The following is a 25,986-nucleotide window of genomic DNA, read 5'->3' on the forward strand; positions in this document are numbered from 1 at the left end:
TAACCTCCTCTTTGGTCCATGAAATATAGACTCCATCATCAGTCTCAGCCGAATCCCCCCTACCTCCTATCGCCTCTGGCTTAGCTTTTCTATTGTTTGTTTTTTTTGGTAAATATACTTGCCTTTTGGGTGTCCTCAACTATTGGGACTTTAGTACAGTTTTAATGTCCTTCATTGTCTTGAAGCACAAGAAAGTTTCCCCATGCTTACTAATAAATTCACATTCACCCTTCGCTGTCCTTGAAGTTACCATAATTGCGAAGCTAGTCCCCTGGCTCAGTGTTCAAAGAAAATATTATAATCAATTCAGGTCTTAGAATAGTCAGAATCATGGTCCATGGGCTTATTAATCTTAATTTGCAATGTCAAATAAACACACCCGTGGTATCGATCTGACATTTACAAGATGTTTACAGGAAATTATAATGTCAGTACTAAGAAAATAAGTAAATCATGGTCAGATTGCTTTAGCTCTTGATATATATTTTGCCAAACTCTCCCCCTCTCATTCCTTTGGTGAAACAGTTTGTGCACAGGGTTGTTTATGACGTTCCCAGAGAAAGGTTCCTCTCTGGTGAGCTGGTACATTTCAAATCAGTGTTAACCACTTCACCACTGGGATCAGGAGCTTCAGGTTTTTCCAGAATGAAAGTTCCCTTTGAACACAAGTTCCACCAGCCATGGTCGTAAGTTGAGTATGCACTGATCGGGAAAATGTATATTGATACGTAGCTGCTATAGCTGAATACCGTTTTCAAATAAATAAAATGCATTAATATAGCTTCTGACGCTATTATTACTGAAAACCCATTTTCTTATACCGGGTGAGCAAAAGTAAGTTAATAATAAACACAATAATAAATAAACAAACAAACAAACAAATACAAGAATACATTTTGTGTTTCACGTACTCACACCTGCAAACCTGTTTTTGACCGCCCCTGTATATTGTTGTAAAACAGGAGTGCATGTTTGGGGGGCATTATTTATTCAGTTTCAATAAGTTTTGAGTACGTGCCTGAATTTAGACCCCTTACGCTAACTGCAGCGCCCACGACTCCTGCCCAGGCTGTGACCGCCGGCCTAGTATTCCTGGTTCTCCCAACCGCCCTGACCGCGTTTCTTTCCGGCAGTGCCCCCCACCGTCCAGGCCCGGCAGAGCATAGTGAACGCCACCGCCAACCTCGGCCAGTCCGTCACCCTGGTGTGCGATGCCGAAGGCTTCCCGGAGCCCACCATGAGCTGGACAAAGTAAGAGCCTGGCTCCGGCCTTCTATCAGGGACGAGCAGAGAAGGGGACAGCACAGGGCCGCTCGGTGTTGGCACTGCGGTGGGACGGGAATGGCCGGCTTGGGATTGCTGTCTCTCCAGGTGCAGAGGGGACTCTACAGTTCTCCTGTCTTGTGCATCGAATCCCTTCGTCTAGCTGGTGGGCAGAGGGCATGGCCTTGGGGCCCTCTGTGGTGTCTGTGGGTGCCATTGGCAGCCCTGGGACAGGATCAGAGGTGCGGGTGGAGGAATCAATGGTACACGTGGAAATTCAATTTGGCATCTTAACTGTTGGTGAAGACGGAGCCTTTCCCATGGGCTTAGACTGCATTTTATGGAAACTAATTAAAAACAAACATTTACCTCTGTGGTCACAATCATGGCACTTGGCATGTCTGCGCCCGTAGGGACGGGGAACAGGTGGAGAATGAAGAAGACGACAAGTACTTCTTCAGTGACGACAGCTCGGAGCTGACCATCAGGAAGGTGGACAAGAATGACGAGGCCGAGTATGTCTGCATCGCTGAGAACAAGGCTGGAGAGCAGGACGCGTCCATCCACCTCAAAGTCTTCGGTAAGGACAGGGGTCAAGGTCACTGCGTTTCTCTTACCCTCCACTCAGTCCATCAGCAAGAGCCAGTCCACTCTGCCTCACCGTCTACCCCAAATACAGCCCTTCTTGCCAACTCTACCACCTACGCCCAGTGGTGGCCACCCTCGCTCCCCTGGTCATTGACACAGCCTGCTAGCCGGTCCCCTTCCGCCCCTCCCGCTCACAGTGGCCAGAATGACCATAAGCACCACTCCTCGGTGTAAAGCCCTCCCACAATGTCCTCTTGCACCCAGAATAAAATCTCCACTTCCCAGCATGGCCCGCAGGACCGAACCTGAGCTAGCTCACCTCCTGCTGACATCACCTTTCCTCTGCTTTGTTCCTCTTGAAACCCGCGGGCCTCCTTCCTGTCCCTCAGACACGCCAAGCTTGTTCCCTGCCCCAGGGGCATCGCACTTAGGGTTCTCCTGCCGGGAATATCATTCCCCCAGCTCTGCACCCGCTGCCTCCTTCTCTTCCGGCTTCCGTTCTCAGCCGGCCTCTCAGTGAACCCTCCCTGCACCGCCCTGCCTCGTGCAGAAAGAACCCTCATCTCCACCAACTCCCCGACCCCCACCAATCTCTTCATCAGTCCTACTGTATTTCTTCATTGCGCTTATCAGTACCTGAACTGACCTCATTTACATATTTGTTTGGGGGATCTTTCGTCTCCCACCTCCACTGAGTACGTGTAGACCCCAGATGGCAGGGCCTTAGCTCGGGCCCTCCGCACTGCCAGACATCATAGGCCCTTGGTGAATCGTGGCCCGTGCCTCTGTCTTGCTCTGTGTCTTTCCCTGGCCTGTGTGAAACTGTGTCACGCGAGTCATGAAAAGCTCCCCATCTCTACTCCCTGCACCTTTATAAACTCAGTTAACTTCGATTCATTTAGAACCAAAATGCATTGTGATCTGACCTTGGAAGAAGCATTTGCTCAGGGAAATTCGGCCTAGCGGCTCCCAACTCTCTCCGCTCATCTTTTGAAAACCACAGCGAGGCTGGTCCACTGCAGATAGCGCTGCTAGAACAGGTGCCGGAGGGCAGCTTGGGCCGTGCATCGTCTAGCCTGATCGGGAGAACTGATCTGTTTGTAAACACAGACCTCTGGAAATCAAGCGTTCGTGTGCCATTGGGCTTGCTAATCACACATGAATCTTATTTACTCATTAATAACAATTGGATTTATAAACAGCATATCAATTTGGTTCCGATTAATTCAGTGTGTAACTGAGTATGTACTTGAAGTGCAAGCTTAACTTCTTGGAAAATATTCTTGACAATCTTTTCTCTAATTCTGACTGGTTTTCCCCAGTCACACTGACTGAGCGTTTTTCATATTATGGAGAAAGACAAAGGCATTTGTTAATTTATTCCTTCATTTGACAAATACTTATTGAACACCATTGTTGCCAGACAGAGGGGCCACAGAGATAAGTAAGCGATGGCCCTGTGACCCCGAGAGGCACAAGACACAGAAGAACATATAAGCACGTACATTATAATAGGTGGTGTCAGTCAACAACACGAGCGCCTGGAATGGGCCCAGCCACTGCCAAGGTTACAAGGGTGAATTACATGCACTGATGTCTTCAGTGGGTTGGTCACAGGCTCTTGGAGATGGGCAAACTGAAATTTGATCCTTTATGACGACTTCCTAGTAACAGGATGCAGTGTTTTGTGGAAGGCTCTCTGCTCCTTCACGACTGAAGTTAGAGGAGCCCCTGCAAAGGCTGCTCTCGTGAACAAATAGGAGTTTCCAGAGGAGGCAGGATGTGAGCATCACAGGCCACGCGTGGGCTCAGTGGCAGGAGTGCGCGTGCTAGGGTGACCTTCTGTGGACGGGGCCCAGTGTCTGTTTTACTCACAGTGCCTGGAACATGACCGGGCATGGAAGAGATGTTAGTATTGTAGAAGGTAAGGGAATCGCAATTAGTTTTGTGTCAATTAAGAACACTATATGTGGCAGGGGGGTGAGCCTAGAAATGTATAATAAAGACTTGTTTTTAGGAAATTCTTTCAAATATTGGTTCCATAAAATAATAATACTAATACTGAACAGAAGTGAGCACGTACAATGTGCCAAGCACGAAGTGAAATACTGTTCATAAATTCGCGTTTTCAGTCCTCGACCAGCCCTGGGAGGGAGAGTTAATTGTCACCCCCACTTCACAAACGAGGACCGGAGCAGAGGGAGATGGGGCCCTAGCCAGGATTCAGGCTGAGCCTTTAGGTCCGTTCTGGGCTCTCGTGGGGCTTGCGACCCCGTGGAACCCAGGTGGCCCACAGCAGATCTGAACGACACGTGGCATGCCTGGCAACGGTGACACCCATGTGCGCTCCGCTTGCCACCATGGGGAGCGGGTTCTCTTCCGGCCTCTCCGAGTGACAGCGGCACAGGAAGGAGGGTGGGAGTCAGGCGGGAGCCCTGTGGGGACACCCTGGAGCGAAGGGGTGGGCAAGGGCCAGGGAGGTAGGTGATGAGCAAGAGAAAGAGATGGAACCACTGCAGGGCAGAGTTTGTTTCCCAACACCCCTCTTTCAACACACATGCCCCCCTGCGATCTCTCTCCCACCCTCCCCCCTCTCCACACACATGCCCTCCTGCGATCTCTCTCCCACCCTCCCCCCTCTCCACACACATGTCCTCCTGCGATCTCTCTCCCACCCTCCCCCCTCTCCACACACATGTCCTCCTGCGATCTCTCTCCCCCTCCCCCCTCCTCACACATGTCCTCCTGCGATCTCTCTCCCACCCTCCCCCTCTCCACACACATGTCCTCCTGCGATCTCTCTCCCCCCTCCCCCCTCCTCACACATGTCCTCCTGCGATCTCTCTCCCACCCTCCCCCCTCTCCACACACATGTCCTCCTGCGATCTCTCTCCCCCTCCCCCCTCCTCACACATGTCCTCCTGCGATCTCTCTCCCCCTCCCCCTCCTCACACATGTCCTCCTGCGATCTCTCTCCCACCCTCCCCCCTCTCCACACACATGTCCTCCTGTGATCTCTCTCCCACCCTCCCCCTCTCCACACACATGTCCTCCTGTGATCTCTCTCCCACCCTCCACCCTCTCCACACACATGTCCTCCTGCGATCTCTCTCCCCCCTCCTCACACATGTCCTCCTGCGATCTCTCTCCCACCCTCCCCCTCTCCACACACATGTCCTCCTGTGATCTCTCTCCCACCCTCCCCCCTCCTCACACATGTCCTCCTGCGATCTCTCTCCCACCCTCCCCCTCTCCACACACATGTCCTCCTGCGATCTCTCTCCCACCCTCCCCCCTCCTCACACATGTCCTCCTGCGATCTCTCTCCCACCCTCCCCCTCTCCACACACATGTCCTCCTGTGATCTCTCTCCCACCCTCCCCCCTCTCCACACACATGTCCTCCTGCGATCTCTCTCCCCCTCCCCCCTCCTCACACATGTCCTCCTGCGATCTCTCTCCCACCCTCCCCCTCTCCACACACATGTCCTCCTGTGATCTCTCTCCCACCCTCCCCCCCCTCCACACACATGTCCTCCTGCGATCTCTCTCCCACCCTCCCCCTCTCCACACACATGTCCTCCTGTGATCTCTCTCCCACCCTCCCCCCTCCTCACACATGTCCTCCTGCGATCTCTCTCCCCCCTCCCCCCTCCTCACACATGTCCTCCTGCGATCTCTCTCCCACCCTCCCCCTCTCCACACACATGTCCTCCTGTGATCTCTCTCCACCCTCCCCCCTCTCCACACACATGCCCTCCTGCAATCTCTCTCCCACCCTCCCCCCTCTCCACACACATGTCCTCCTGCGATCTCTCTCCCACCCTCCCCCCTCTCCACACACATGTCCTCCTGCGATCTCTCTCCCCCCTCCCCCCTCCTGACACATGTCCTCCTGCGATCTCTCTCCCACCCTCCCCCTCTCCACACACATGTCCTCCTGCGATCTCTCTCCACCCTCCCCCCTCTCCACACACATGTCCTCCTGCGATCTCTCCCACCCTCCCCCCTCTCCACACACATGTCCTCCTGCGATCTCTCCCACCCTCCCCCCTCTCCACACACATGTCCTCCTGCGATCTCTCTCCCACCCTCCTCCTCTCCACACACATGTCCTCCTACGATCTCTCTCCCACCCTCCCCCTCTCCACACACATGTCCTCCTGCGATCTCTCTCCACCCTCCCCCCTCTCCACACACATGCCCTCCTGCAATCTCTCTCCCACCCTCCCCCCTCTCCACACACATGTCCTCCTGCGATCTCTCTCCCACCCTCCCCCCTCTCCACACACATGTCCTCCTGCGATCTCTCTCCCCCCTCCCCCCTCCTCACACATGTCCTCCTGCGATCTCTCTCCCACCCTCCCCCTCTCCACACACATGTCCTCCTGCGATCTCTCTCCACCCTCCCCCCTCTCCACACACATGTCCTCCTGCGATCTCTCCCACCCTCCCCCCTCTCCACACACATGTCCTCCTGCGATCTCTCTCCCACCCTCCTCCTCTCCACACACATGTCCTCCTACGATCTCTCTCCCACCCTCCCCCCTCTCCACACACATGTCCTCCTGCGATCTCTCTCCCACCCTCCCCCGCTCCACACACATGTCCTCCTGCGATCTCTCTCCCACCCTCCCCCTCTCCACACACATGTCCTCCTGCGAACTCTCTCCCCCCTCCCCCCTCTCCACACACATGTCCTCCTGCAAACTCTCTCCCACCCTCCCCCTCTCCACACACGTCCTCCTGCGATCTCTCTTCACCTCCCCCTCTCCACACACATGTCCTCCTGCGATCTCTCTCCCCCTCCCCCCTCTCCACACACATGTCCTCCTGCGATCTCTCTCCCACCTCCCCCCTCTCCACACACATGTCCTCCTGCGATCTCTTCCCCCTCCCCCCTCTCTGTCTCTCTCCCCCACTCCCACCCTCTCTCTCTCTGTCCCCCACTCCCTCCCTCTCTCTCTCTCTCTCTCTCTCACACGCATGCATGCTCACTTGCTCTCTACTACCTTAGTTTCTTTCGCATAACTGCTGGGAGAATGTGCACGAGGGAGCTCAGCAGAGCAGACAGAGGAGAGGGCGCCAGACTCCTGCAGACAGGTGAGGATCCACAGTCTCCTAGGGGCTCTGCCTAACCCGCCCCATCCGGGATAAGCATCGTCCTCTGTAACATCAGGAGGAGAGCTCACATGACGCCCTTGAAGGGACCTGGCGGCCATGGACATGCTCCTTCCCCACCCATTTCACCTTCTTGACCTTCCCCCCCTTCCTCCTCCAGCCTCCCTCGCTGGTTGGGGAGATGGGTTCTCCAGCCAGGGAACCAGGTGGGGAGGGCCGGCTAGTAAGGGCTTCGCCTCTCTCCCCGCCTCCCTCCCCCGGTTTGCCATCTGGGACCGGCTCTCAGGGAGACCTGGGGCAGCCCCAGTGGCAGCAGACTCAGCCGCGGTGGGGAGGAGAGCGAGGACGGTGGGGAGTGGGGAGGAGAGCGAGGACGGTGGGGAAGAGAGCGAGGACAGTGGGGAGGAGAGCGAGGACGCGGTAGCTTAGGTGATGAAGGAGCACTCAGAACTCTGCGGCTTCAGGAAGGGATGGAAATCCATATGTTAGGGGCAAGTCTAGGTTCGGGGCTGCCGTCACCACCTTCCTGGCCCCACTTTTCCTGAGAAATGTCCCAGTGCCCAGAGCCCTAGTTATCAGAAAGACACTCTTCTGACCGAGTAGTTGCTCCTCCTTCCTTCAAATGTGCCTGCGAACTCCGTGGCTCCTCTCCCTGCGGCCCTTCTGGAGCAGCACTTTTGTCTCCAAGATTCTTACTGTGCCCATAAGAATGCTCTTAAGGTCTCGAGCTGCTGCGGGCTGAGGCCAGCTCACCAGTGGGCAGCAGCTTTGCTCAGCTGCCCCCTAACGACCAAAGCAGCCCTGTGAGTTACAGCAAAGGACAGACGAGGCTGAAGGAAGGTACACCCGGTCAGGTCCGACCTCTCCGTTCGTGGAAGTAGGACCCCAGAGCCCTCCTTGGCCTAGGCGTGCAGAAGCCTGCACTGGGGTATGAGTCGGCAAGGCGGGCCCCCGGGGAGGGTGCGGACCTGTGGACGTGCTGGAAGTGGCTGGCAGGACGGGCCGTGGGGAGAAGGCACTGGAACAGTCCACAGCATTAGGTCTCACGCGGCAGGTGGAGAACAACAGGGATCCAAAGTCAAGGGCCCACACCAGAGGTGAACCAGATGGTGCAAGTGCCCTCGTAGGTGAACCTAGGCGGTTCCGCGGGACGCTGGTGCGCAGAGGGAAGTGGCCCTGCATCTGTCCCGCTGTCCCGGTGTCACTGGTCAGCACGGCTTTTCACTCTCAGGTGTGCTTGGACCATCCCCTGCGCTGCTCTCTATTTCCAGGAAGCGTTCGGAGCCTTCGCTTAATTCTGATGGTGGCCTTGCATCTGGAGTACAGAGAGGTCAAGTCATCAGTGACAAGCTGGCCTTCCCTCCCTCCGCAGACCACGCAGAGTTAGTCATTGTTAACAGCGTTGTTCATAAGAACACAGTTTTCCTGCCCGGCCAGGGTGGCTCAGTGCATTGAGGCCCCGGTTCGATTCCCGGTCAGGGCACATGCCCAGGTTGTGGGCTCGATCCCCAGTAGGGGGCGTGCAGGAGGCAGCCTATCGATGTTCCTCTCTCACATCAATGTTTCTCTCTCTCTCTTCCTTCCTCTCTCTCTAATAAATAAATAAATAAATAAAAACATATTTTTGTTTAAAAGAAGATAGTTTTCCTTTTTCTAGAGGCTTGCACCGTGACCCTTTGTAACCACCAGCAAAATGGAGCTGCCGAGACCAAACATCGTTAACAGACATTGGCTTGTCCTTTGTCTTCTGTTAGCCTTTGGCCACCAGGACCAAGTGCTGTGGGTCAGGAGGAGGTCAGTGAGCACTGTCCAAATCCCAGCATCTGACTGCATTTCAAGAGGCCAGAAATCCCTATAGCTGTCTGCAATCTCCCCCCAAAACTTTCGTTTTAGTGAATTCAGTTATCAAGCCGATTTTTTTTTTATCATCTCAATCCGTGATTTTAGCAGTGCAGAAATTCAGCTCTACTTCACCTCTAAAGTGTCCCTGTGAGCAGCACTGAACACTTCCTGCGTCCAGTGTGCGGGTGGCCTTTCTCGGAGTCCTGTTCCTCAAGATGGACACAAAGCCTCCACCAATTCCTGTTTGTGATTGTCGGGTCACTCTGCTCTGAGATGTCCCCGTGCGCTGAGATGTCCCCGTGCGCTGAGATGTCCCCGTGCGCTGAGATGCGCCCCGTGCGCTGAGAGGTGTCCCCGTCTGCTGAGAGCTGTCCCCGTGCGCGCTGAGAGGTGTCCCCGTGCGCGCTGAGAGGTGTCCCCGTGCGCGCTGAGAGGTCCCCATGCGCTGAGGTGCCCCTGTGCGCTGAGGTGTGCCCATGCGCTGAGAGGTGTCCCCATGCGCTGAGGTGTGCCCCATGCACTGAGAGGTGTCCCCGTGCGCTGAGAGGTGTCCCCGTGCGCTCTGAGAGGTACCCCTGTGCGCTGAGATATCCCCGTGCGCTGAGGTGTCCCTGTGCGCTGAGGTGTCCCTATGCGCTGAGAGGTGTCCCCATGCGCTGAGAGGTGTCCCCGTGCACTCTGAGAGGTACCCCCGTGCGCTGAGATATCCCCGTGCGCTGAGGTGTCCCCATGCGCTGAGAGGCGTCCCCGTGCGCTGAGGTGTCCCCATGCGCTGAGAGGTGTCCCCGTGCGCTGAGATGTGCCCCATGCGCTGAGATGTGCCCCCGTGCGCTGAGATGTGCCCCCGGGCGCTCCACCAGTATACAGTTTGCTAAGCGGGCACTTAGTACAGATGACTTTGGGAGATATGCTAACTATGTGGTAGTTCATGTAGAAGCAGATATTTTCTGCAGAAAATGCACAGCTCTCTCGTTATTTTCTGTCTATTAAGGCAGCATCAAGAGCCTCCATTTGGAGGACGTCGATAGGCAGTGGTTTTATTAGCCAAACGGGGTTACTGTGTGAATCTGAATATAAAGCAAATGCAGTTCTTCCAAAAAGTATCCATAGTTCTAATTTATTTATGTTTTGTTTGTGTTTGTAGCCAGGCCTTGTCCTCTATTATTGAAATAAGTGACATTTGTGCAGAGTTATCTCTTCTATGGAAGGTTTAGCAATTTCAGAGTATAATTGTTTTAAATTGGGAAAATTCAATTTTCTCTAATGTTTTAACATTTAACTCAGCTTTGAATGCTTTGTGCTTTCTTGCATTACCCCAAACATTTGGAAAATGAACTCATCTCATCTCCTTCCCATCCCCAGCCCACTCCGCAACCCGAGTTCCCCCCGCACGTCCTCACTTGAGTTAACGCTGACACGACTTTCCTGGGCGTTACAGATCTCGGAGTCACGGGGCTCCCTCTCGTTCCTTCCCGCGTTTCCTGCCGTTCCTACGTGCCCTGCGCACCTGCCACTTCCCAGAAAGCCTTCCCTGGCGGCACCCTCGAAGCTGTCCCCCCCCGGGCGGCTCCGAGCAGGACTGCGTGCCGTCCCAGCGGGGCCTGCCAGGGCCTCCAAACTGGTGTTCCCACCCCGAGGTGTTCTCCTTCTAAATCATCTTGGATTTCTTCCAGATTAACCTTCTTGTACTACAGATGGTCACTTCATCCCTCTGATCAAACACGCCGTTGGCCTCCGCCGGCCACGGGACAGAGTTCAAGCGTGAGCTTCGACCGCGCGAGACGCTGCCCGCGTTCGGCACCGTCTCCTCCGCGTGGAAGCCGAACACGCCGCTCTCCTCCCAGCCCTCTCATCACGCGTTCTTGCTTCTTTGCTTTTATTCAAGCAGTTTCCTACCATTGGAATGACTCTGTCTCCACCCTAAAGTTTCACCTACTGAAAATCTCGCGGCCCAGTCTAAAATCTGTGTCCTCGCGAAGCCAACCAGAGGAGCGCTGTTCCTCTGCTCCCCGCCTCTGCACCCCTACCTAGTGCTCTGATTGTGCAGGGGGTTGTTTATGTCGGTCACGCGGGTGTTGCAGGAGCCCGCTCCGCGCTCAGCTCCCCGGGGCGTCGACCCCAGAGCACAGCCTTACACTTGGGAAGCAGATGAGCTCTGCTGTCCGCGTGCATGCTGCCACCTGACCCTGGGACGCTCCCCAGGTGAGAGCAACATGACAGGAATGTTTTATCTTTTCAGCAAAACCCAAAATCACTTACGTAGAGAACCAGACCGCCATGGAGCTGGAGGAGCAGGTCACCCTAACCTGCGAAGCCTCGGGAGACCCCATTCCCTCTGTCACCTGGAGAACTTCCACCCGAAACATCAGCAGCGAAGAAAAGGTACAATGTCACCCAAGAGTTTCAGGGCCATGGAGTGCAGACTCGCAGCAGCGGGAGTCTGCCCCATGCCCAGCTCTCTTTGGTGAGCCGGAGGTGGGATGTGGTCACTGGAGCCGCAGCCAGGCTCCGTGGCCTCCTCCTCCTGCCTGGATGCAGCCTGCTCCGCATCCCCTGGCAACGGGAGGGGTAGCTCTTTGCTAGATGGGCAGGAGTGTGATGCTAGTGGGTAGGGTCAAGGTAAACATTCTGGGGAGGAAGAGGACAGTGATTTTCAGGCGCAGGGTGATGGGGCAGTGAGGAACAAGGCAAAACCGAGGTCCTGGGGCTCCAGGTGATTTCACCCTCATCTCAGGAGCGCCCGAGGACATGTCTCCCAGAAACTGTAGGATCAGAACGAGCCGATCAGCTCTCTTCTTTGTTTTCTGTATACTCATGCTGTACATGCACTGTACACACAGAAGCTTGGTTGCCTTGGTGTCTGCCTGTATTCTCGATCACATTTGTATATCATGTTGATCTAAAGGCAAAAATAATTAGCAGTTTCCACGCGACGATGATTGCACGGGGCTCTCCAGTCCATTCGCGGAGGGTGTGAGAACAGAGGGGCCGCCTCCCTGGCCGATCCAGACAACTGGGAAGACCACTCGAGCACACGTGGACTTGCAGGCCACCGGCGAGCTGTCCTTGCTAGGACACTGCGCACTCACTGAGCCCACGGCCCTTCGCTGCCGAGCGGGCCAGAAGCGGGGGCGGGGGCAGCGTGTGTCCAACGTGACTCAAACCATCCAGGGCGCTTCTCCAGCCTCAGCCCAGAGAGCCCGCAGTGCCGGGCTCCCTTTCTCTTGGCCAGCACTTTGCCACCTGTTCAGCAGCAATGGCCTTAGATTAAAAGGACGTTTATAATGGGTTGCTATTGACCAGAATGTCAGAAGTGACAGAGCTTCACTCTTCTGCCTACCGAAAGGAAATCCCTGGGGAGGGTGAGCGCAAGGCGAGCCGGAAGGGACAGCGTGAGGTGCTGGAGCCAGACTCGGGCTCAGCGTTGGAGGCGCTGTCTGTCCTGCTGACGGGAAGCAAGGCTGAGTCAAAGGAGCAGACGTTACCGGTCCCAGACCACTTATTTTTTTGCAAGTTTTTACCTCCGAGTTGAATTCAACTTAAAACCTCCACTGGGGAACTGCTAAGTATTTTTGAAGCTCACATTTGCTGTTGGATATTGTGCTGGAGTGAGAAGTGTGGTGTGTACTTGGTGCTTTATGAACATCGGGGTTAAACTCGTGTGTGCGGCGTGGACTGAACGCACGTGCCAGGCCGTAAACCACAGGGCCGCCGCTTGGCAGACCTTTCCACCTCAGACTGGGGCGTAGGTTGGTCCAGAATGATCCAGTGTGTATCTTTGACCTCAGTGAAGGACAGAAATAATATCTGTCCCAGGTGAACAATGCTTTTAAAGTCTATATTTTTTCTAGGAATAGCTCAGCAGCCAAGCCAGCCCAGAAGGGTTATTAAGATTGGTGCCTATCTCAGCCCCTTTAATAGTTGGCACTGCTGGCTTGTATCTGTGAATTCGTTTTCACCGAATGAGAACGAAGAGCCAGGCACTAACACACTCACACGCACTCAATGTTGACATTGAAGGTGTTGAGCAGAGACCGCCTCAAGCCAAGGAGGCTCTGTGTAACTCACCTGTCAGGGAGTGTCATCACGCCTCGACCTGAGCAACTGGTCAAGCCGCCACGTAGGCGGCATTGCGGTTCCTTTGCTGCAGCCCACCTTCAGGGTGACCTGAAGCGACCTCATGGGACGGGCGCGAGTCAGGCTTAGAACAGTCTTCCAGTAGTCAGCCTGCGGCGCGGCGTGGCGCCCGATTACACGCCTGCCTGAGGTCGCCCTGCGAGGGAAGAATTAACGTAGAATTCCTAGTTCCCTGCACCGACATCCGAGGCGTGTTGCCCACCTCACAGCTCGGGTAGCTCATGACGAAGTGCACAGAGCTGGCCTCTTCCCAGCGGTTGGACTCTGGACAATACATTTCTCTTTGGTAGCCAGTCCGTCTGAACTTGCACAATATGTAATTAGGCATCGCGTGTCTTAGAGCCACTCAGTTGTCAAAGTGGAAGAAAACACCCTCTTTTAAAATCAGGATGAGATGCTAAACAGGTGAGAACAGACCGTGGTGCCGGACCGTCCAGATGCGGAAGGCGGCTGGGAACAGGCCACGTAAAACGCCTGAACCGGCGAGGGTGGGAAGGAAGCCACGCTTTGAGGTGGTTTGGCCTTACCTGGCACCCCTTTCTAAGGCATCTGCCAGGAAGTCAGTCAGCCCCTGCCCGCAAGGTGACAGTGTCAGTCCTCTGCCGGGCACTCGGCCAGCGCTGATGACCAGGGGGTCTGCTGCTCAGCCTTCGTATGAGAGCCCTTAAGGTGGCTCTTCGATTTTTCTTGAGTCGGTCTGTCCTCTGCCAGCTGTCCTGCAGTAGACGCACCAGCTCCCTGGCACCCAGGGCCGCCGAGGCCACCACGCCCTCGGTCTGGGAACTGATGCCGTGCAGGCCGCGTCAGCCCTGTGGTGGCGGCCCACGCGGGGCCAGTGCAACTGACTGCTTAACCAGTCACGCAGAATTTTATCTTTATTTCTGCCAAAAACTGTATTTCTTTGTCGCAACGCAGTGTTTCTTAGCGAGGTCACTATGACACTGTGGAGAACTGCTGGGACTGTCGTGCATCGCAATCGATTTAACACCCTGACCCTAGGAGTCATCTCTGACCTTTCTGATTGCCCAGGTCCCACGCGTACAGACACCGTCTGGCTGGAGAGCAACCATTTGAGCCCATCTGTCCAGCCAGTCAAGAATGGCTTTAATCAGAACTGCCCTTTGGAGGTCTGTGGGTCCAGGGACTTTCATCCCACATGCCCCCATTGTATTTATGTGCTGGAAGTATGAGGTCCGGCGGCCGGTGGTGGCCCCAGCCTAAGCGCAGGGCCCAGCAGGCAACTCCAGGCCCCTGCAGCGCATCACCTAGCATTTGGATCGGCAATGGCTCCAGCCGTATATGCACACTCATCTGAGACCTCTCTGTTCAGGTCACTGGGGAAAATGTTGCCGGGGACAGGGTCAAGTACAGAGCCCTTAGAAGGCCCCAGGGCCTCCTTCTGGGTCCCCGAGTGCCATGGTGCTCTCATGGTTGGAATGCTTCCGTAGAAGGCTCAGTGTCTTCCTGAACAATGTAGGCTAATTAAAGCAGTTTGGTCTTTTGCTTCCCTGAGAGGGAAATGGCTTTCAACCACAGGCACATAGTTAGTGACTTACTAGTGAAATACTTAGGTTTTTCTTCATTTAAAAAAAGATAAACAAATAAAACCAGAATAGTGAGCCTGCATGTCACACCCTAGCTGCGATCGAGTCTCTGGGTTTAATCCAGTCACTTGTTAGAGATCAATTATTATTAACCTGCTAACCTTCAGCTGGTTGAGTTGGTCTCGCTCCACCACGGATAATAGCTGGGCCAGGTTTGGGTCATTGAGACCATTAGGGTAGATCATTTGCACGTTAGTTCATTTCTTAGCGGTCACTATTATGTTGACAACATCAAAACATGTTTGAACATGACCGTGGGTCAGTTTGATCGGTGTGTATGGAGGTCGTTGTGATGATGCCGCTACAGAGAAGGCTTGTGTGTCCACATCTTTTCGTTCCTCTTCCTACCCAGGCTCATTGTAACCAGTGCCACACACTTGAGTGCGTGGTGCGAAATCCCAGGTAGCATTTGCACATGGAGGCTTCCGGGTGATCATTTGCGTCATCCGTCTCTGGCAGAACAAGTTTACTGTGCACATATTTGAACACGCCTTTGAAATGACGGAAAGAAAGGCATATGAGGCCTAAAGTGTAAGGAGAAGGAAAAGGGGGAAAGAGTTGAGATCAGGAGAGAGAAACAGAAAAAAAGTGAAAAGCATTTCACAAACCTTGAACTAGCCCACAAATAAGAGACACTTTTTGAAATTTTCCATTCTCTGCAAACTGGAGTTGTTTTTTTATCACCGGGAAGAATTCCTCATTCAATACAAACCAGGTGCTCACTTTGAAAATTGGAAAAGGTGCCTGCTTGGAGCAATCAGAGGCTGGCTTATCCAGACTGTGCCAGATTTCTAATAGGGAATACTTCAGAACAAGTGAAGAGATGTTCCACTTTAGTTTCTATACATACTCCTGCAGACTTGTAAGATAATAACATGTGAATATGAGAAAACACCTGGAGCTGACAATTTTTGGAATAGTACTAATCATCTTCTCATTTATTTTATTGTGTATTAGCATATAGGGTGTCTTAAAGTAGGCCACACACCTTCACCAGTCCCGGGCAAGGCGTGTCCTGTCATTCCGCCGGGCACAGTGGGAAGTCATGCAGCTGGAAACCTCTGTGACTAGCAGCTGCTTTTTCCAAACCACACAGAGCCATAAGGATTGGGGAGAGACTCGGGAAGAATCCGACCTGAAAAACAAACAACTCCACATGATCTAGCCCCTAAAAAGTGTCCCTGGTTCAAGCAGCCCTGGCATGTGACAGACAAGCTTCGAAGTGACGTGGAGTTGGCGACCACATTTACATGTCGGCCCACTGTGCATACTGTGGTCTCTGCGTGTGCCTCTGTTCTCGTTCTTCATTCCAACATCATGTGACATGATCCGCATCCCCATCCTCACGTCTCAGAAGAGCTCCGTGCATTTAGTGGGCTCTCACTAAATGTTTGCTGACTCGTTTGCATTTCCTGGGTCGCACTGCTGTGTCTCTGGCATCGTTTCTGTCCTTTTCCCCTGAACCTCAGGGACAGTCAGGCAGCCGTGCCATCCAGTAGAAAGAACCATGTAGGTGTGATGGTTTTGACTCCCAGTCTGAAAACAGAAAAACTAAGGAGAGTAGATTCCCAAGTGCCAGATACAGTTTGTAAAAATCTAAATACGGGGAGGAAAAGACCCAACCTCTAGGTCTGAGTTGGCCCACTTTTTGGAATGCCATGCTTGATGAAGATGGAGCTGCTTGAGCCTGCATGCCATGGGGGCATGCCCCTGCCTTCCGGAACCCACCGCCGTACCACCGCAGTCCGAGTTGGGCATCCTCAAAACTTTCTGACCCTTAGTCACAAGGACTTCATACTGCTTATTCTTAATTTGCTCTATGATCTCTTTAGTTGTTCCTTTTTTAAAAACTAAAAATTTGATTTTTGATAGTATGCATGCAAAGAGTTATAAAATGCATGAGCACAAAATGGCATTCGTGTATTTGTAACAAGCTGTCTGATAAAATCCAAAGGAGGAAACTTACTCTATAAGTATCTCTAGATTATGCAGTTAGAACTAAGAGTGTCACCAAATGCTGCTAGGAATATTCAAGACCTTGGGGAATAGAAGCAGCTTATAATATGTCTGCTGGTATCCATACGTATGTCTACCAAAGATTAGGGGAGACTTTACCTTTGAATTATACATCTCAATGTGCATAAGGGGGGGGGAGCTGGACACGAGCTAAGTCCTACATTAAATGGGGTAATAAACACACCATTGAAAGTGGGCCTTGGAAAAGTTGTGACGGAAGCTGCATGTGCACGAAATGCAGTGTGATACATCCGTTCTCTAAAGCAACATGTTGTGAAATTTTACTGCTTTCTTGTTGTGTTTTGTATCTTGTTCTCTCCAGGCTTCGTGGACTCGACCAGAGAAGCAAGAGGTATAGCTTACCTGACCACTAGCCAGTCTTTAGTTCTGAAAGCATTGCGGTTTAACTCACCAGCCTAGTTCATAACCAGGCACGCTGAACTAATTAGTAGTTGAGTTAGATGAAGATAGGTCAGTAGTGGTAGATGTTGCTTATATAGTGTCATTGAGGGTGAGCAAGCAAGCTGTGTTGGAGTGGATGAACGAATCCTCCTTGTTTTCTAAAACGGGGTCTTACTCTCTCGATGGTGCTGGTAAACCACATCCAGGTAATTATACTTAGAGAAAGAATCCCCCCACTTCCCAGACCAGTCATTCTGAACAGGTGAATTCTCTTGACTCGCACCTGGTTGATGTGACTTTGGGTCATGAAGTCACAGGGTTAGTGATCTGGAAACCCACTCAGCCCTGTCCAACTCAACTCATCTTGTTGCTCGCTTCTTCGATGATGACCGGTCTTGGTAAATGATCACATCCCATCCCGTCTCGAAGCAGTGCAAACGACACGTCTCGTTGGTTTTCCCCAGTCGTTTCCACGTGTCTGTGCTCCTTTCGCAGAGCATTGAATTGATGAGGTTACGATGATTTGGCACAAATGGTTTTGTGTTTTTTAGAAGTCCATAGGCTTTAGCCTTTGACATTTCTCTGACTCCTTGCTTCATTTGGATAATGTGGGACTTAGTTTGAAAATGGAAGCTAAATATTAATCTTTAGATTTTAATTATTGTACCCCCAAGATCCTTCTCATGGCCACGTGTATCTCTTTTTTTTTTTTTACCTGATTTGTGATTAAGTGACAGATTGTGAAATGAAAACCAGTATAATTTAGATGAGGATCAAGGACCTAACCCATAAATACCTTTTTAAAAAAATAGCTTTCATCTGTGCTCCAGATGGAACTTTGATATTATAACTCTATAAATGTAAGCAATCCTATCAGTTGTATTATAATTAGGTAAACCTATCCTCATAGTCTGTCGGAAATGATAATTATTCAGAACACACAACTCATGTGTTCAGGTCGTGGCTATAAATACTTAATGCCATCTAATATTTAAAGTGACCGCCTGTCCCCAGGCGCTGACATGAGTCTGCACAGGAACGGGGGTCATCGTCAGCTCTCGTTGGTCACCAACTGTCTGCATCGGCTGCCCCGTGTCAGCAGGACCGCAGTGCAGTGCCCGTCCTTGCTGACATGCGTCCTTCCGGGGCGCAGGGGGCGCTGTCATGGGCTGGGTGCTTTACTGCTCCCAGGTCACGGGCCCACGGGGACTGGCGACCACTCCCGAGCAGCTGGGGAGCTCATCCTGCTTGGCCTCGATCACCTCCTCCTCATTCTGTTAGACCTGGCTACAGGAGGGGCTGAGATTTACCAGGGAGCGCTAAGCTGTTAAGAGAATTATTATCATAAGTGGAAGTAATGGGTTTACTCCCAGGAAGGCAGACTCCTCACTTCGTTTCCTAGAAGTGCCCTTATCTTCAGTATCTCACTCTGGACATAATTGACTTTCAAATGAGTGCCACCCTGGGGCCCAGGAGTTCCGTTCCCTGCTGTTTGTCTCGCTCAGAGATGAACACCTGAGTCCAGGTGAGCTCAGGAGGCGGCTTGCGTTATGGCCCATTTTATTCTGTGAGCTCTGAAGAGCCTTAGCACTTTTACCTGGAAGAAAAGAGACAAAATGTTTGGAGGAGGAGATGAATTATAATGGCCCTTCACACTCCTGCAAAGCAGCATCTTCTTGCCATAATGATCTTTTCTTTGTCATTCAGAGTCCATCTGCTTTCTCCTCCCGAGTCTGAATGCTCAGCGTGACGTTTGGTCCGCATGGCGTGTAGGTGGCACTCCCTGACTCTGTCCAGGTGCCACGGCGAACACCTCAGAGGGGCTCCGCCAGTCGCACAGGAGCACACCTGTGTCCCCTCCGAGGGAGAACGGGCATCTGAAAACAATCCCATCATCAATCTTGTCCGTGAGCTGCTGTAAAATAAGAATTACTTACAGGAGGCCGCCTACTGATCTCTTGACTGATCATTCAATGAGAAAAAATTCTAGATAGAGAAATTAGAAAGAAGACGGGTGGAAGGGAGAAAGAAGTACATTTGTCAGCACAACCATTTCCGGAGACGGTGTGAGTGCCGGGTCCTCAGGCTGGAGCAGACCAGAGCACCAGGGGTGGTGTAGGCACGTCTTTGCGTCTTTGCCCGGTCCTGAGGCTGCCCCCAGGGCCCGTGCAGCCTTGCTTGGGGGCTTCCTGCACTGGCCGCTGTATGATGTTGCCGTTCTGGGTCTGGGCTTTCAAACCAGCATATCAGAAGAATCTGAAGTCAGGTGTTTCGTTCTTTAAAGGCCCAAGCCCATTGTATGCGGGAGACGAGAGTGTGGCCCAGCCTGTGAAGAGTAAGACTACTTTGGATTAACAGCCTTCTTGAGGATCTGAGCTTGGGCCACATGCCCAGACTCTCCTAGACCAGCAACCGTTCACCTAGAGTGTCAAGTGGGGAAGCCCCTTGGAAACAGTCCAGCACCCACTGCCGGGGGAGCATATGCTCATTTCCCTTTTGACCAATCACTCGAATTCCAGAGACTGAGAACGCTCATTATAGTATCAATGCTAGAAAATGGTGGGGACTGTGGTGTCAAAGACCCCGGATCTCCCCGGGACTGTCCGGCCCCACTGTCCCTGGAGAGGGCCTGTGACCCTTGCTTCCAGCTCAGCAGCTCCTGACTTCTGAATTGTTGGGCTTTTTAAAAAAAAAAAAAAAAAATGAAATCATGTTACTTTTAAGCATGCAGGAAAGTGAGGCATCTGCACAGATACAGGTTTCTTCTATAAGGTCGTGCATGTCGGCACATCCGGGTTCCCCCTGACACGCGCATGCACCGCGGAGCTGGCGGACGGGTGGGCTGCCGGAAGGAAGGGAAGGGAGGACAGGTGTCCCAGACTCCCATGGGGCAAGGCTGCTTCTGATGGGGTGTCTGCTGCTTGGGGCTCTGCTTCCATGTTAGACACGTCGCCACGAGGGACCGCGAGCCACACCAGTGTGGGCGCACAGCCAGGCTGCTGGCACAGGCTGAGTCCGTTTCCATTTTGGATACACCCAAGTTCCCCTGGTGCTCTCTGCAGCCTCCCCCACTAGTGAGCCTCAGACAGGGCAGAGACAGGAGAGGGTGTGAGACTGGTCACGCAGCGCTGGCCGGGTCTCCCAGCCCCGTCCTGCCCTGGGCCTGACGCGCTCTGTTCCCTCCGGCAGACTCTGGACGGGCACATGGTGGTGCGCAGCCACGCCCGCGTGTCGTCCCTGACCCTGAAGAGCATCCAGTACACAGACGCCGGAGAATACATCTGCACCGCCAGCAACACCATCGGCCAGGACTCGCGGTCCATGTACCTCGAAGTGCAATGTGAGGAACAGCTGCAGGAGGGAGGGCTGTGCAGGGTCTGGAAGGAAGGGGACAAGAGCTAGGTCCCGAGCTGCACCCGCTGTGCCCGATCACCTTCCCTGTGTCCCCAGGTCCCTTCCTCTCCCCACCCCAGACTTCTCACAAGCCTGCACACCTCCGTCTTCCCGTGCAGCTCACAGGGCGCCCACGGCCCGACCTCTCCTGTGCCCTGGCAGTTGCTCTGCATCAGGTGCACCCACCCCCAGGGCCAGGTCACAGCACGTGTAGGGCTGCGCCATGCTGGCCGTCTTTCTGACAGGCATTGCCACCCATTGCAGATGCCCCCAAGCTGCAGGGCCCCGTGGCTGTGTACACGTGGGAAGGGAACCAGGTGAACATCACCTGCGAGGTGTTTGCCTACCCCAGTGCCACAATCTCGTGGTTCCGAGACGGTCAGCTGCTGCCAAGCTCCAACTACAGCAACATCAAGATCTATAACACGCCCTCCGCCAGCTACCTGGAGGTGAGTGGGGCCGGGGGCCGGGGGCCGGGCAGGTGGGAAGGTGGTCTGGCTGTGGCTCAGCTCCTGTGTGCAGCTAAAACCCCTCTTGCTGCTCCGGCATGCCCTGAGCCGAGAGCCACTGGCTGGAGAAGAAACAGCTCTGGCCCAGCCCTTTGTCTCCCTGGGCAGCACCAGGCCTGGAGGGCAGAGTGATCCTCTTCCAAGGGCCCCTTCTCTGTTCTTCGCTCTGGCTTAAAGCTGGGCTGGAGCTAATGAGTCCTCCTTTACTGGTTCTATTTTTTAATAATTTAATCCAACAAATAAGGATCTGAGGCTGGGCCATCCTGTGGGGCATGTAACCCAAGAGCTCCTTCTTTGTGAAGGTAACGCCGGACTCTGAAAATGATTTTGGAAACTACAACTGCTCTGCGGTGAACCGCATTGGACAGGAGTCCCTGGAATTCATCCTGGTCCAAGCAGGTGAGCGCCCCCTGTGGCTGCACCAGCCTTAATCCTGCCGGCCTGCGCTGGCTGGTGTGGCTCAGTGCTTGGTGCACCAGTAGTGGGTTCAAGTCCTGGTCAAGGGCACGTGCCTGGGTTGCAGGTTCGATCCCCAGCCCCAGTTGGGGCAAGTGCAGGAAGCAACAGATGTGACTCTTTCACATCGATGTTTCTCTTCCTCTCTCTTTCTCTCTTTCTCTCCACCCCCCTCCCTCCCTCCCTTGGGTGATGATTAACCAAAAAAATAAAAATAAAAAGCCAGAGAAACAGCAGATAAGTCTTGCCAGCCCTTTTGTGTCCTTGGTGAGGCCAGGAGAGAGCAGAGAGGCCCAGGGTCAGTGAAGCCCGAGGCCAGGAGCGGAGACTCGAGCATCCGGTCAGGGGCCTGCGGGAGAGAATCGTACGGGGAGGTGGCCGGGGGGGCAGAGACGGGCCACAAGGCTTCAGACTGAGCAGAAATGAGACACATGCTTCATGGTGCCGAGTCTGTCCTGCCGGAGGCTCACCTGGGTCTCCGTACGGTCTCCCCACAGACACCCCGTCTTCACCCTCCATCGACCAGGTGGAGCCGTACTCTAGCACAGCACAGGTGCAGTTCGATGAGCCAGAGGCCACGGGCGGGGTGCCCATCCTCAAGTACAAGGCGGAGTGGAGAGCTGCAGGCGAGGAGATGTGGCACTTCAAGTGGTACGATGCCAAGGAAGGTGAGCTGGGAGAGCCGTTTCCTTAGTGACGCGCCACTCCGTGCCTTCGCCCAGTCCTGGCCCCTGCTGCCCATCGGGGTGGAGGGGCACACCCCTCTCAGCTCCCGGGGTGGCCAGAGGCCGTCCCCTGCCGGCCTGTTCATGTTCCTGTCTGCCGCAGTCACCGTCCCCGCAGAATCAGGGCACGGACACATCTCATGCAGACCGGCTGGCCTTCTGCCCCCGGGCACTTCGGAACCTCCTTCCGTGACCTGCCAGGATGGAGGCTGTCTCATCCCCATGCCAAGCAGAAGCCCTGCCCGGTGTGAGCCCAGCCAGAGGGGCCCAGCCCACCCCGCTCTGTAGAACATTTTAATCCCCGCCCTGCATGTGGTGACACAGGTGGACTTGGGAGGGGGCTAGGACATGGTCATAGCCATTCAGAGGCTGTGCTGGGACTTCGTTCCTACAGAACGCTTCGGTCCTGCTCGGCTAGGGTGGGGCGAGGGGCGGGACTTCTGTGTCACCTGGACTAAAACTGGAGAGGAACAATACCTTCCTAACTCCCCGCTGAGACCTCATTCCAACTTTGTGGCGGGTTGATCCCATGTTACAATCCGACCAACAGGTTTGCTTTTTATTTACCATCACTTCTAGTTATTTTTTATTGTAGTAAAATCTATATAAGATGTACCATTCGACCCACTTTTAAGCATACACTTCGATGGCATTCAGCACAGTCACACTGTTTTGCAACCATCTCCACGGTCCAGCTCCAGAACTTTTTTATCATCCCAAACTCTGTAGCTGTTGAACACTAATGCCACCCCCCCCCCCCCCAGCTCCTGCAGCCGCCATTCTGCCTTCTGGCCGTGTGGCTGACCAGCCTAGGCACTCCGTCTAGAACAACACAGCGTTTATCTTCTGTGCCTGGCTCATTTCACATAGCATGACGTCCTCAAGGTCATTCCTGTTGTAGCACGTGTCAGAGTTTCCTTCCTTTTCAAAGCTGAACATGGACACTGCGCTGTGTCCACCTTTTGGCTACTGTGTTCAATGCTGCTGTGAACACAGGTGTGCAACTATCTGTCCCAGGTCTCTGCTTTTCATTCTTCTGTGTGTACACCGAGAAGTGGTATTGCTGGATCACACGATCACTCTGTTTAATTTTTTGATGACCCACCGTACTGTTTCTACAGTGGCTGCACCATTTCACCAACAGGGTTTTGCATGTTTTATGATCCTTTCTATGTCCTCACAACAGCCAGCATGGAGGGCATTGTCACGATCATGGGCCTGAAGCCCGAGACGACGTACGCGGTGCGGCTGGCAGCCCTCAACGGCAAGGGTCTGGGCGAGATCAGCCCAGCCTCCGAGTTCAAGACCCAGCCAGTCCGTAAGTACAGCCAGCTGCCCTTCCTCTCCCCAGCGCACCCCACTTCTCCTGGGGGCCACGAGGGACCCCGAGCTGGCCCCCCATTGTTCAGACAACAGCTTTTTGTCTTTCAGATCCCTCTGCTCAGAGTGGTCCCACCTCCCAGTTCTCTGGCCCTCAGTGATGATGACACCCAGTCCCTTTTTCCTCTGTCTGGAGGGCTCGGTTACACTGTGGTGGTAGCTGGTCCAGGTCGCCACACTAACAGTCCAGGAGAAAAACACTGACGTTATTGAAGGGAGTGGGGAGGAACTCAGCCGTGTTGGGGGTGGGGGGCGGGATTTGCTGTTTGATGCAGGTCACAAAGGCCCTGCACACCTTGTGGCTTGAAGGAAGAGGGTAAGGCAGTGACAGTGTCCGTAATGAGTTGTGGGACTTTCGGTGCAGCAGAGATATTAACGTACAGAAACGCAGAACCACTGTGGGGTGGAGGAGAGGAAGCAAAGTCCCAGCAATGCGAAAGGGAAGAGGATGCTGAGGCCTTGGCTCTTCTGCTCCTCCCCCTCCCGTACCAGGAGCACACCTCAGGTCTCCCTCCCCCACGCCTCCTCGAGAGTTGCTTCTTCCTGACCCCGTTCCGGGATGCGTGTTTCCCTCCGCCACCCCGCCACCCTTTGGCTCTGCCTGTCACCCTTTCCACAGACACGAGCTCCTAGAACAGCCCTCCACAGAGCTGAGCTCCGGCCCTGGGAGGACCAGAGCCACTCAGCCAGAGGAGATGCTAGGACAGACTCCCGGAGGGTCACAGAGCCTGGGCCCCCTGATGCCGGGGACTGAAAAGCAGACAGGGATCCTCTGCTTCCTTCTCTGTAAGCCAGGGACCTGCAAAGGATGCCGTACCTCTTCCCAGAAGTAGAAAGCCAGTGTGGTCTTCCTTCCACAGGGACCGATACTCTCTGCATTCGGAGTAATTAGGTCGTTGGAGTTTCTAGGGCCATGTGTTCTGCGGATCCCAGTCATTTCTTTTACATCTTTTTTTCTCCTTGGGTCTGTCTCTTGTTTTTTCTTTTTCTGCTCAAGTGCCTCCTGTTTCATCACCTGTTTCTGTAGCTAACCTCTACTGCCCTAGTTCTTCATTTAGTTCCAGTCTCTGTCCCCCGAGGCTGAAGTAGATGCTGCTGGCCGGTCCTACCACACTGACCATAGTCCAGCTCTGCCCTTGGAATGCCCGTAGGTCATGCCCAGAGGCTAACCCTCGTCCTGGTTTAGAGCACACAGTGTTTTGTCTTCTGAAATTGTGTTTGTTTGTTCATCTCTGTCTGTGACATTGACCCTGTGGCAACAGTGTTCACCGAGCCGCGCATGGTGGCGTCTGCCGGTGGTCTCTGGAACACACCGCAGCCCGTCTCGCCTTTGGCCAGAAAGTGACCCCTCGTCAGCAGGACTCTGTTCAGAATCCTTCACAGGAAAAAGAATTTGAAAGGATTTCCACATCTGCTTCCAGGAGAGAGAAAAATCACGCTCCTGTGCCGTCCATTTCTGTCCGTCGGGTGGTGGCTGGAGGGAGGCTGGTGGGTGACGGGCAGTTGTAGAATAGCATGAGGTTTGGTTCCAGCCACAGGGACGTCCTGCCGGCAGCTGCAGGGAGCGAAACCCCCATTTTCAGCCAGCTTTGTTCTTTACCGTGAGGTTCTTGCCACCTGTCATCTCCATGTTTGGGGAAGCTAACTGGCTACTGAGTAACTCTACTGCCAAGCATGTAGAGAAGGTGATTCTCCTGGGAAGGACACCCTAACTGTGTAAGCAGTAACTAGCAAACGTAGGGAGCTGGCTGCCATTCTGAGAACAGAACTGTGTTCCGAGCCCCCCGCCTGCACAGACCCCTGGCCTCACTCCCGCGCGGCTTGGCCCTGCTCCCTCGGCTGAGCTCGGCATGGAGGGGGAAGGTTACCCAGAGAGACTTAGAAGAAAAGGTATTCAGAAAGCTGAACACTCTTTCCATAAAAAGCCCCTAGTTCCTGAAAGACACTCAGGGAAGCTTATCTTTTAAAAATATATTCAGAAATATTGCAGCCATAGCAGAAACTAAGTAGCTCGGTGTAGGCGTTCTGAGATGTTGAGCAAGCGTTGAATTAACGATCTCAGCAGGCGGGTTCACGAACGAACCAGTTCTGGAGGAGACGGAGGGTGGCGTGGTCGGGCCTGCAGCCGCCTCTCCGGGCACGCAGAGAGGGCTCTGGGCGCGAGGGCGCCTCTGCCTGGGTCCTGCGCTGGCCGCAGGCCGGAGCCTCCCGGCCCTGCTGCTCGGGATGTGTCCGCGCTCCAGCGGGCCTAGCTCTCTGCAAAGAGGCCTCCTTGGGGTTCCGACCAGGAACCCGGCTGTGAGAACCGGGCCAGCGTCGCGCCCTTGACTGTTGGTGGCTTTCATTATTGCGGGCTCAGCCCTTGTACAGGCAAGAATTCCGATGGCAGAAGCTGTTTTGAAAGTCAGTGTTTAACTTTTTTTAGAAAGGAGACCTCTAGACCTTGTTGTTTGTTGTCAGACAGTGTGGAAGTAGGTAACCAAGGTCCCGTGAAGCCTTGTGGAAGGCAGAGGGTCAGCTCCATCCCAGGTAGAGTAATAACAGTAGCAGG

General features: G+C 53.8%; 1 protein-coding gene across 18 annotated transcripts in view; it reads left to right on the forward strand.

Moving 5' to 3' along the window:
- The window catches only part of NCAM1 (neural cell adhesion molecule 1), a 331,843-nt gene that overhangs the window by 268,158 nt on the left and 37,699 nt on the right, over positions 1 to 25,986 (forward strand). For 6 of the 18 annotated variants that reach the window (XM_036258350.1, XM_036258358.1, XM_036258352.1 and 3 more), the window contains exons 6-15: positions 1,134 to 1,251; positions 1,677 to 1,843; positions 11,053 to 11,195; positions 16,893 to 16,922; positions 20,162 to 20,312; positions 20,630 to 20,814; positions 21,177 to 21,273; positions 21,828 to 21,998; positions 23,242 to 23,373; positions 25,118 to 25,120. In XM_036258350.1, coding sequence (XP_036114243.1) covers positions 1,134 to 1,251; positions 1,677 to 1,843; positions 11,053 to 11,195; positions 16,893 to 16,922; positions 20,162 to 20,312; positions 20,630 to 20,814; positions 21,177 to 21,273; positions 21,828 to 21,998; positions 23,242 to 23,373; positions 25,118 to 25,120 — 1,197 coding nt within the window. The remainder of the gene's footprint in view (positions 1 to 1,133; positions 1,252 to 1,676; positions 1,844 to 11,052; positions 11,196 to 16,892; positions 16,923 to 20,161; positions 20,313 to 20,629; positions 20,815 to 21,176; positions 21,274 to 21,827; positions 21,999 to 23,241; positions 23,374 to 25,117; positions 25,121 to 25,986) is intronic. The other 12 variants (XM_036258363.1, XM_036258362.1, XM_036258357.1 and 9 more) reach the window with 3 other exon arrangements.

This window comes from Molossus molossus, unplaced genomic scaffold (genome assembly GCF_014108415.1).
Source record: "Molossus molossus isolate mMolMol1 unplaced genomic scaffold, mMolMol1.p scaffold_m16_p_13, whole genome shotgun sequence".
Lineage (NCBI taxonomy): Eukaryota > Metazoa > Chordata > Mammalia > Chiroptera > Molossidae > Molossus > Molossus molossus.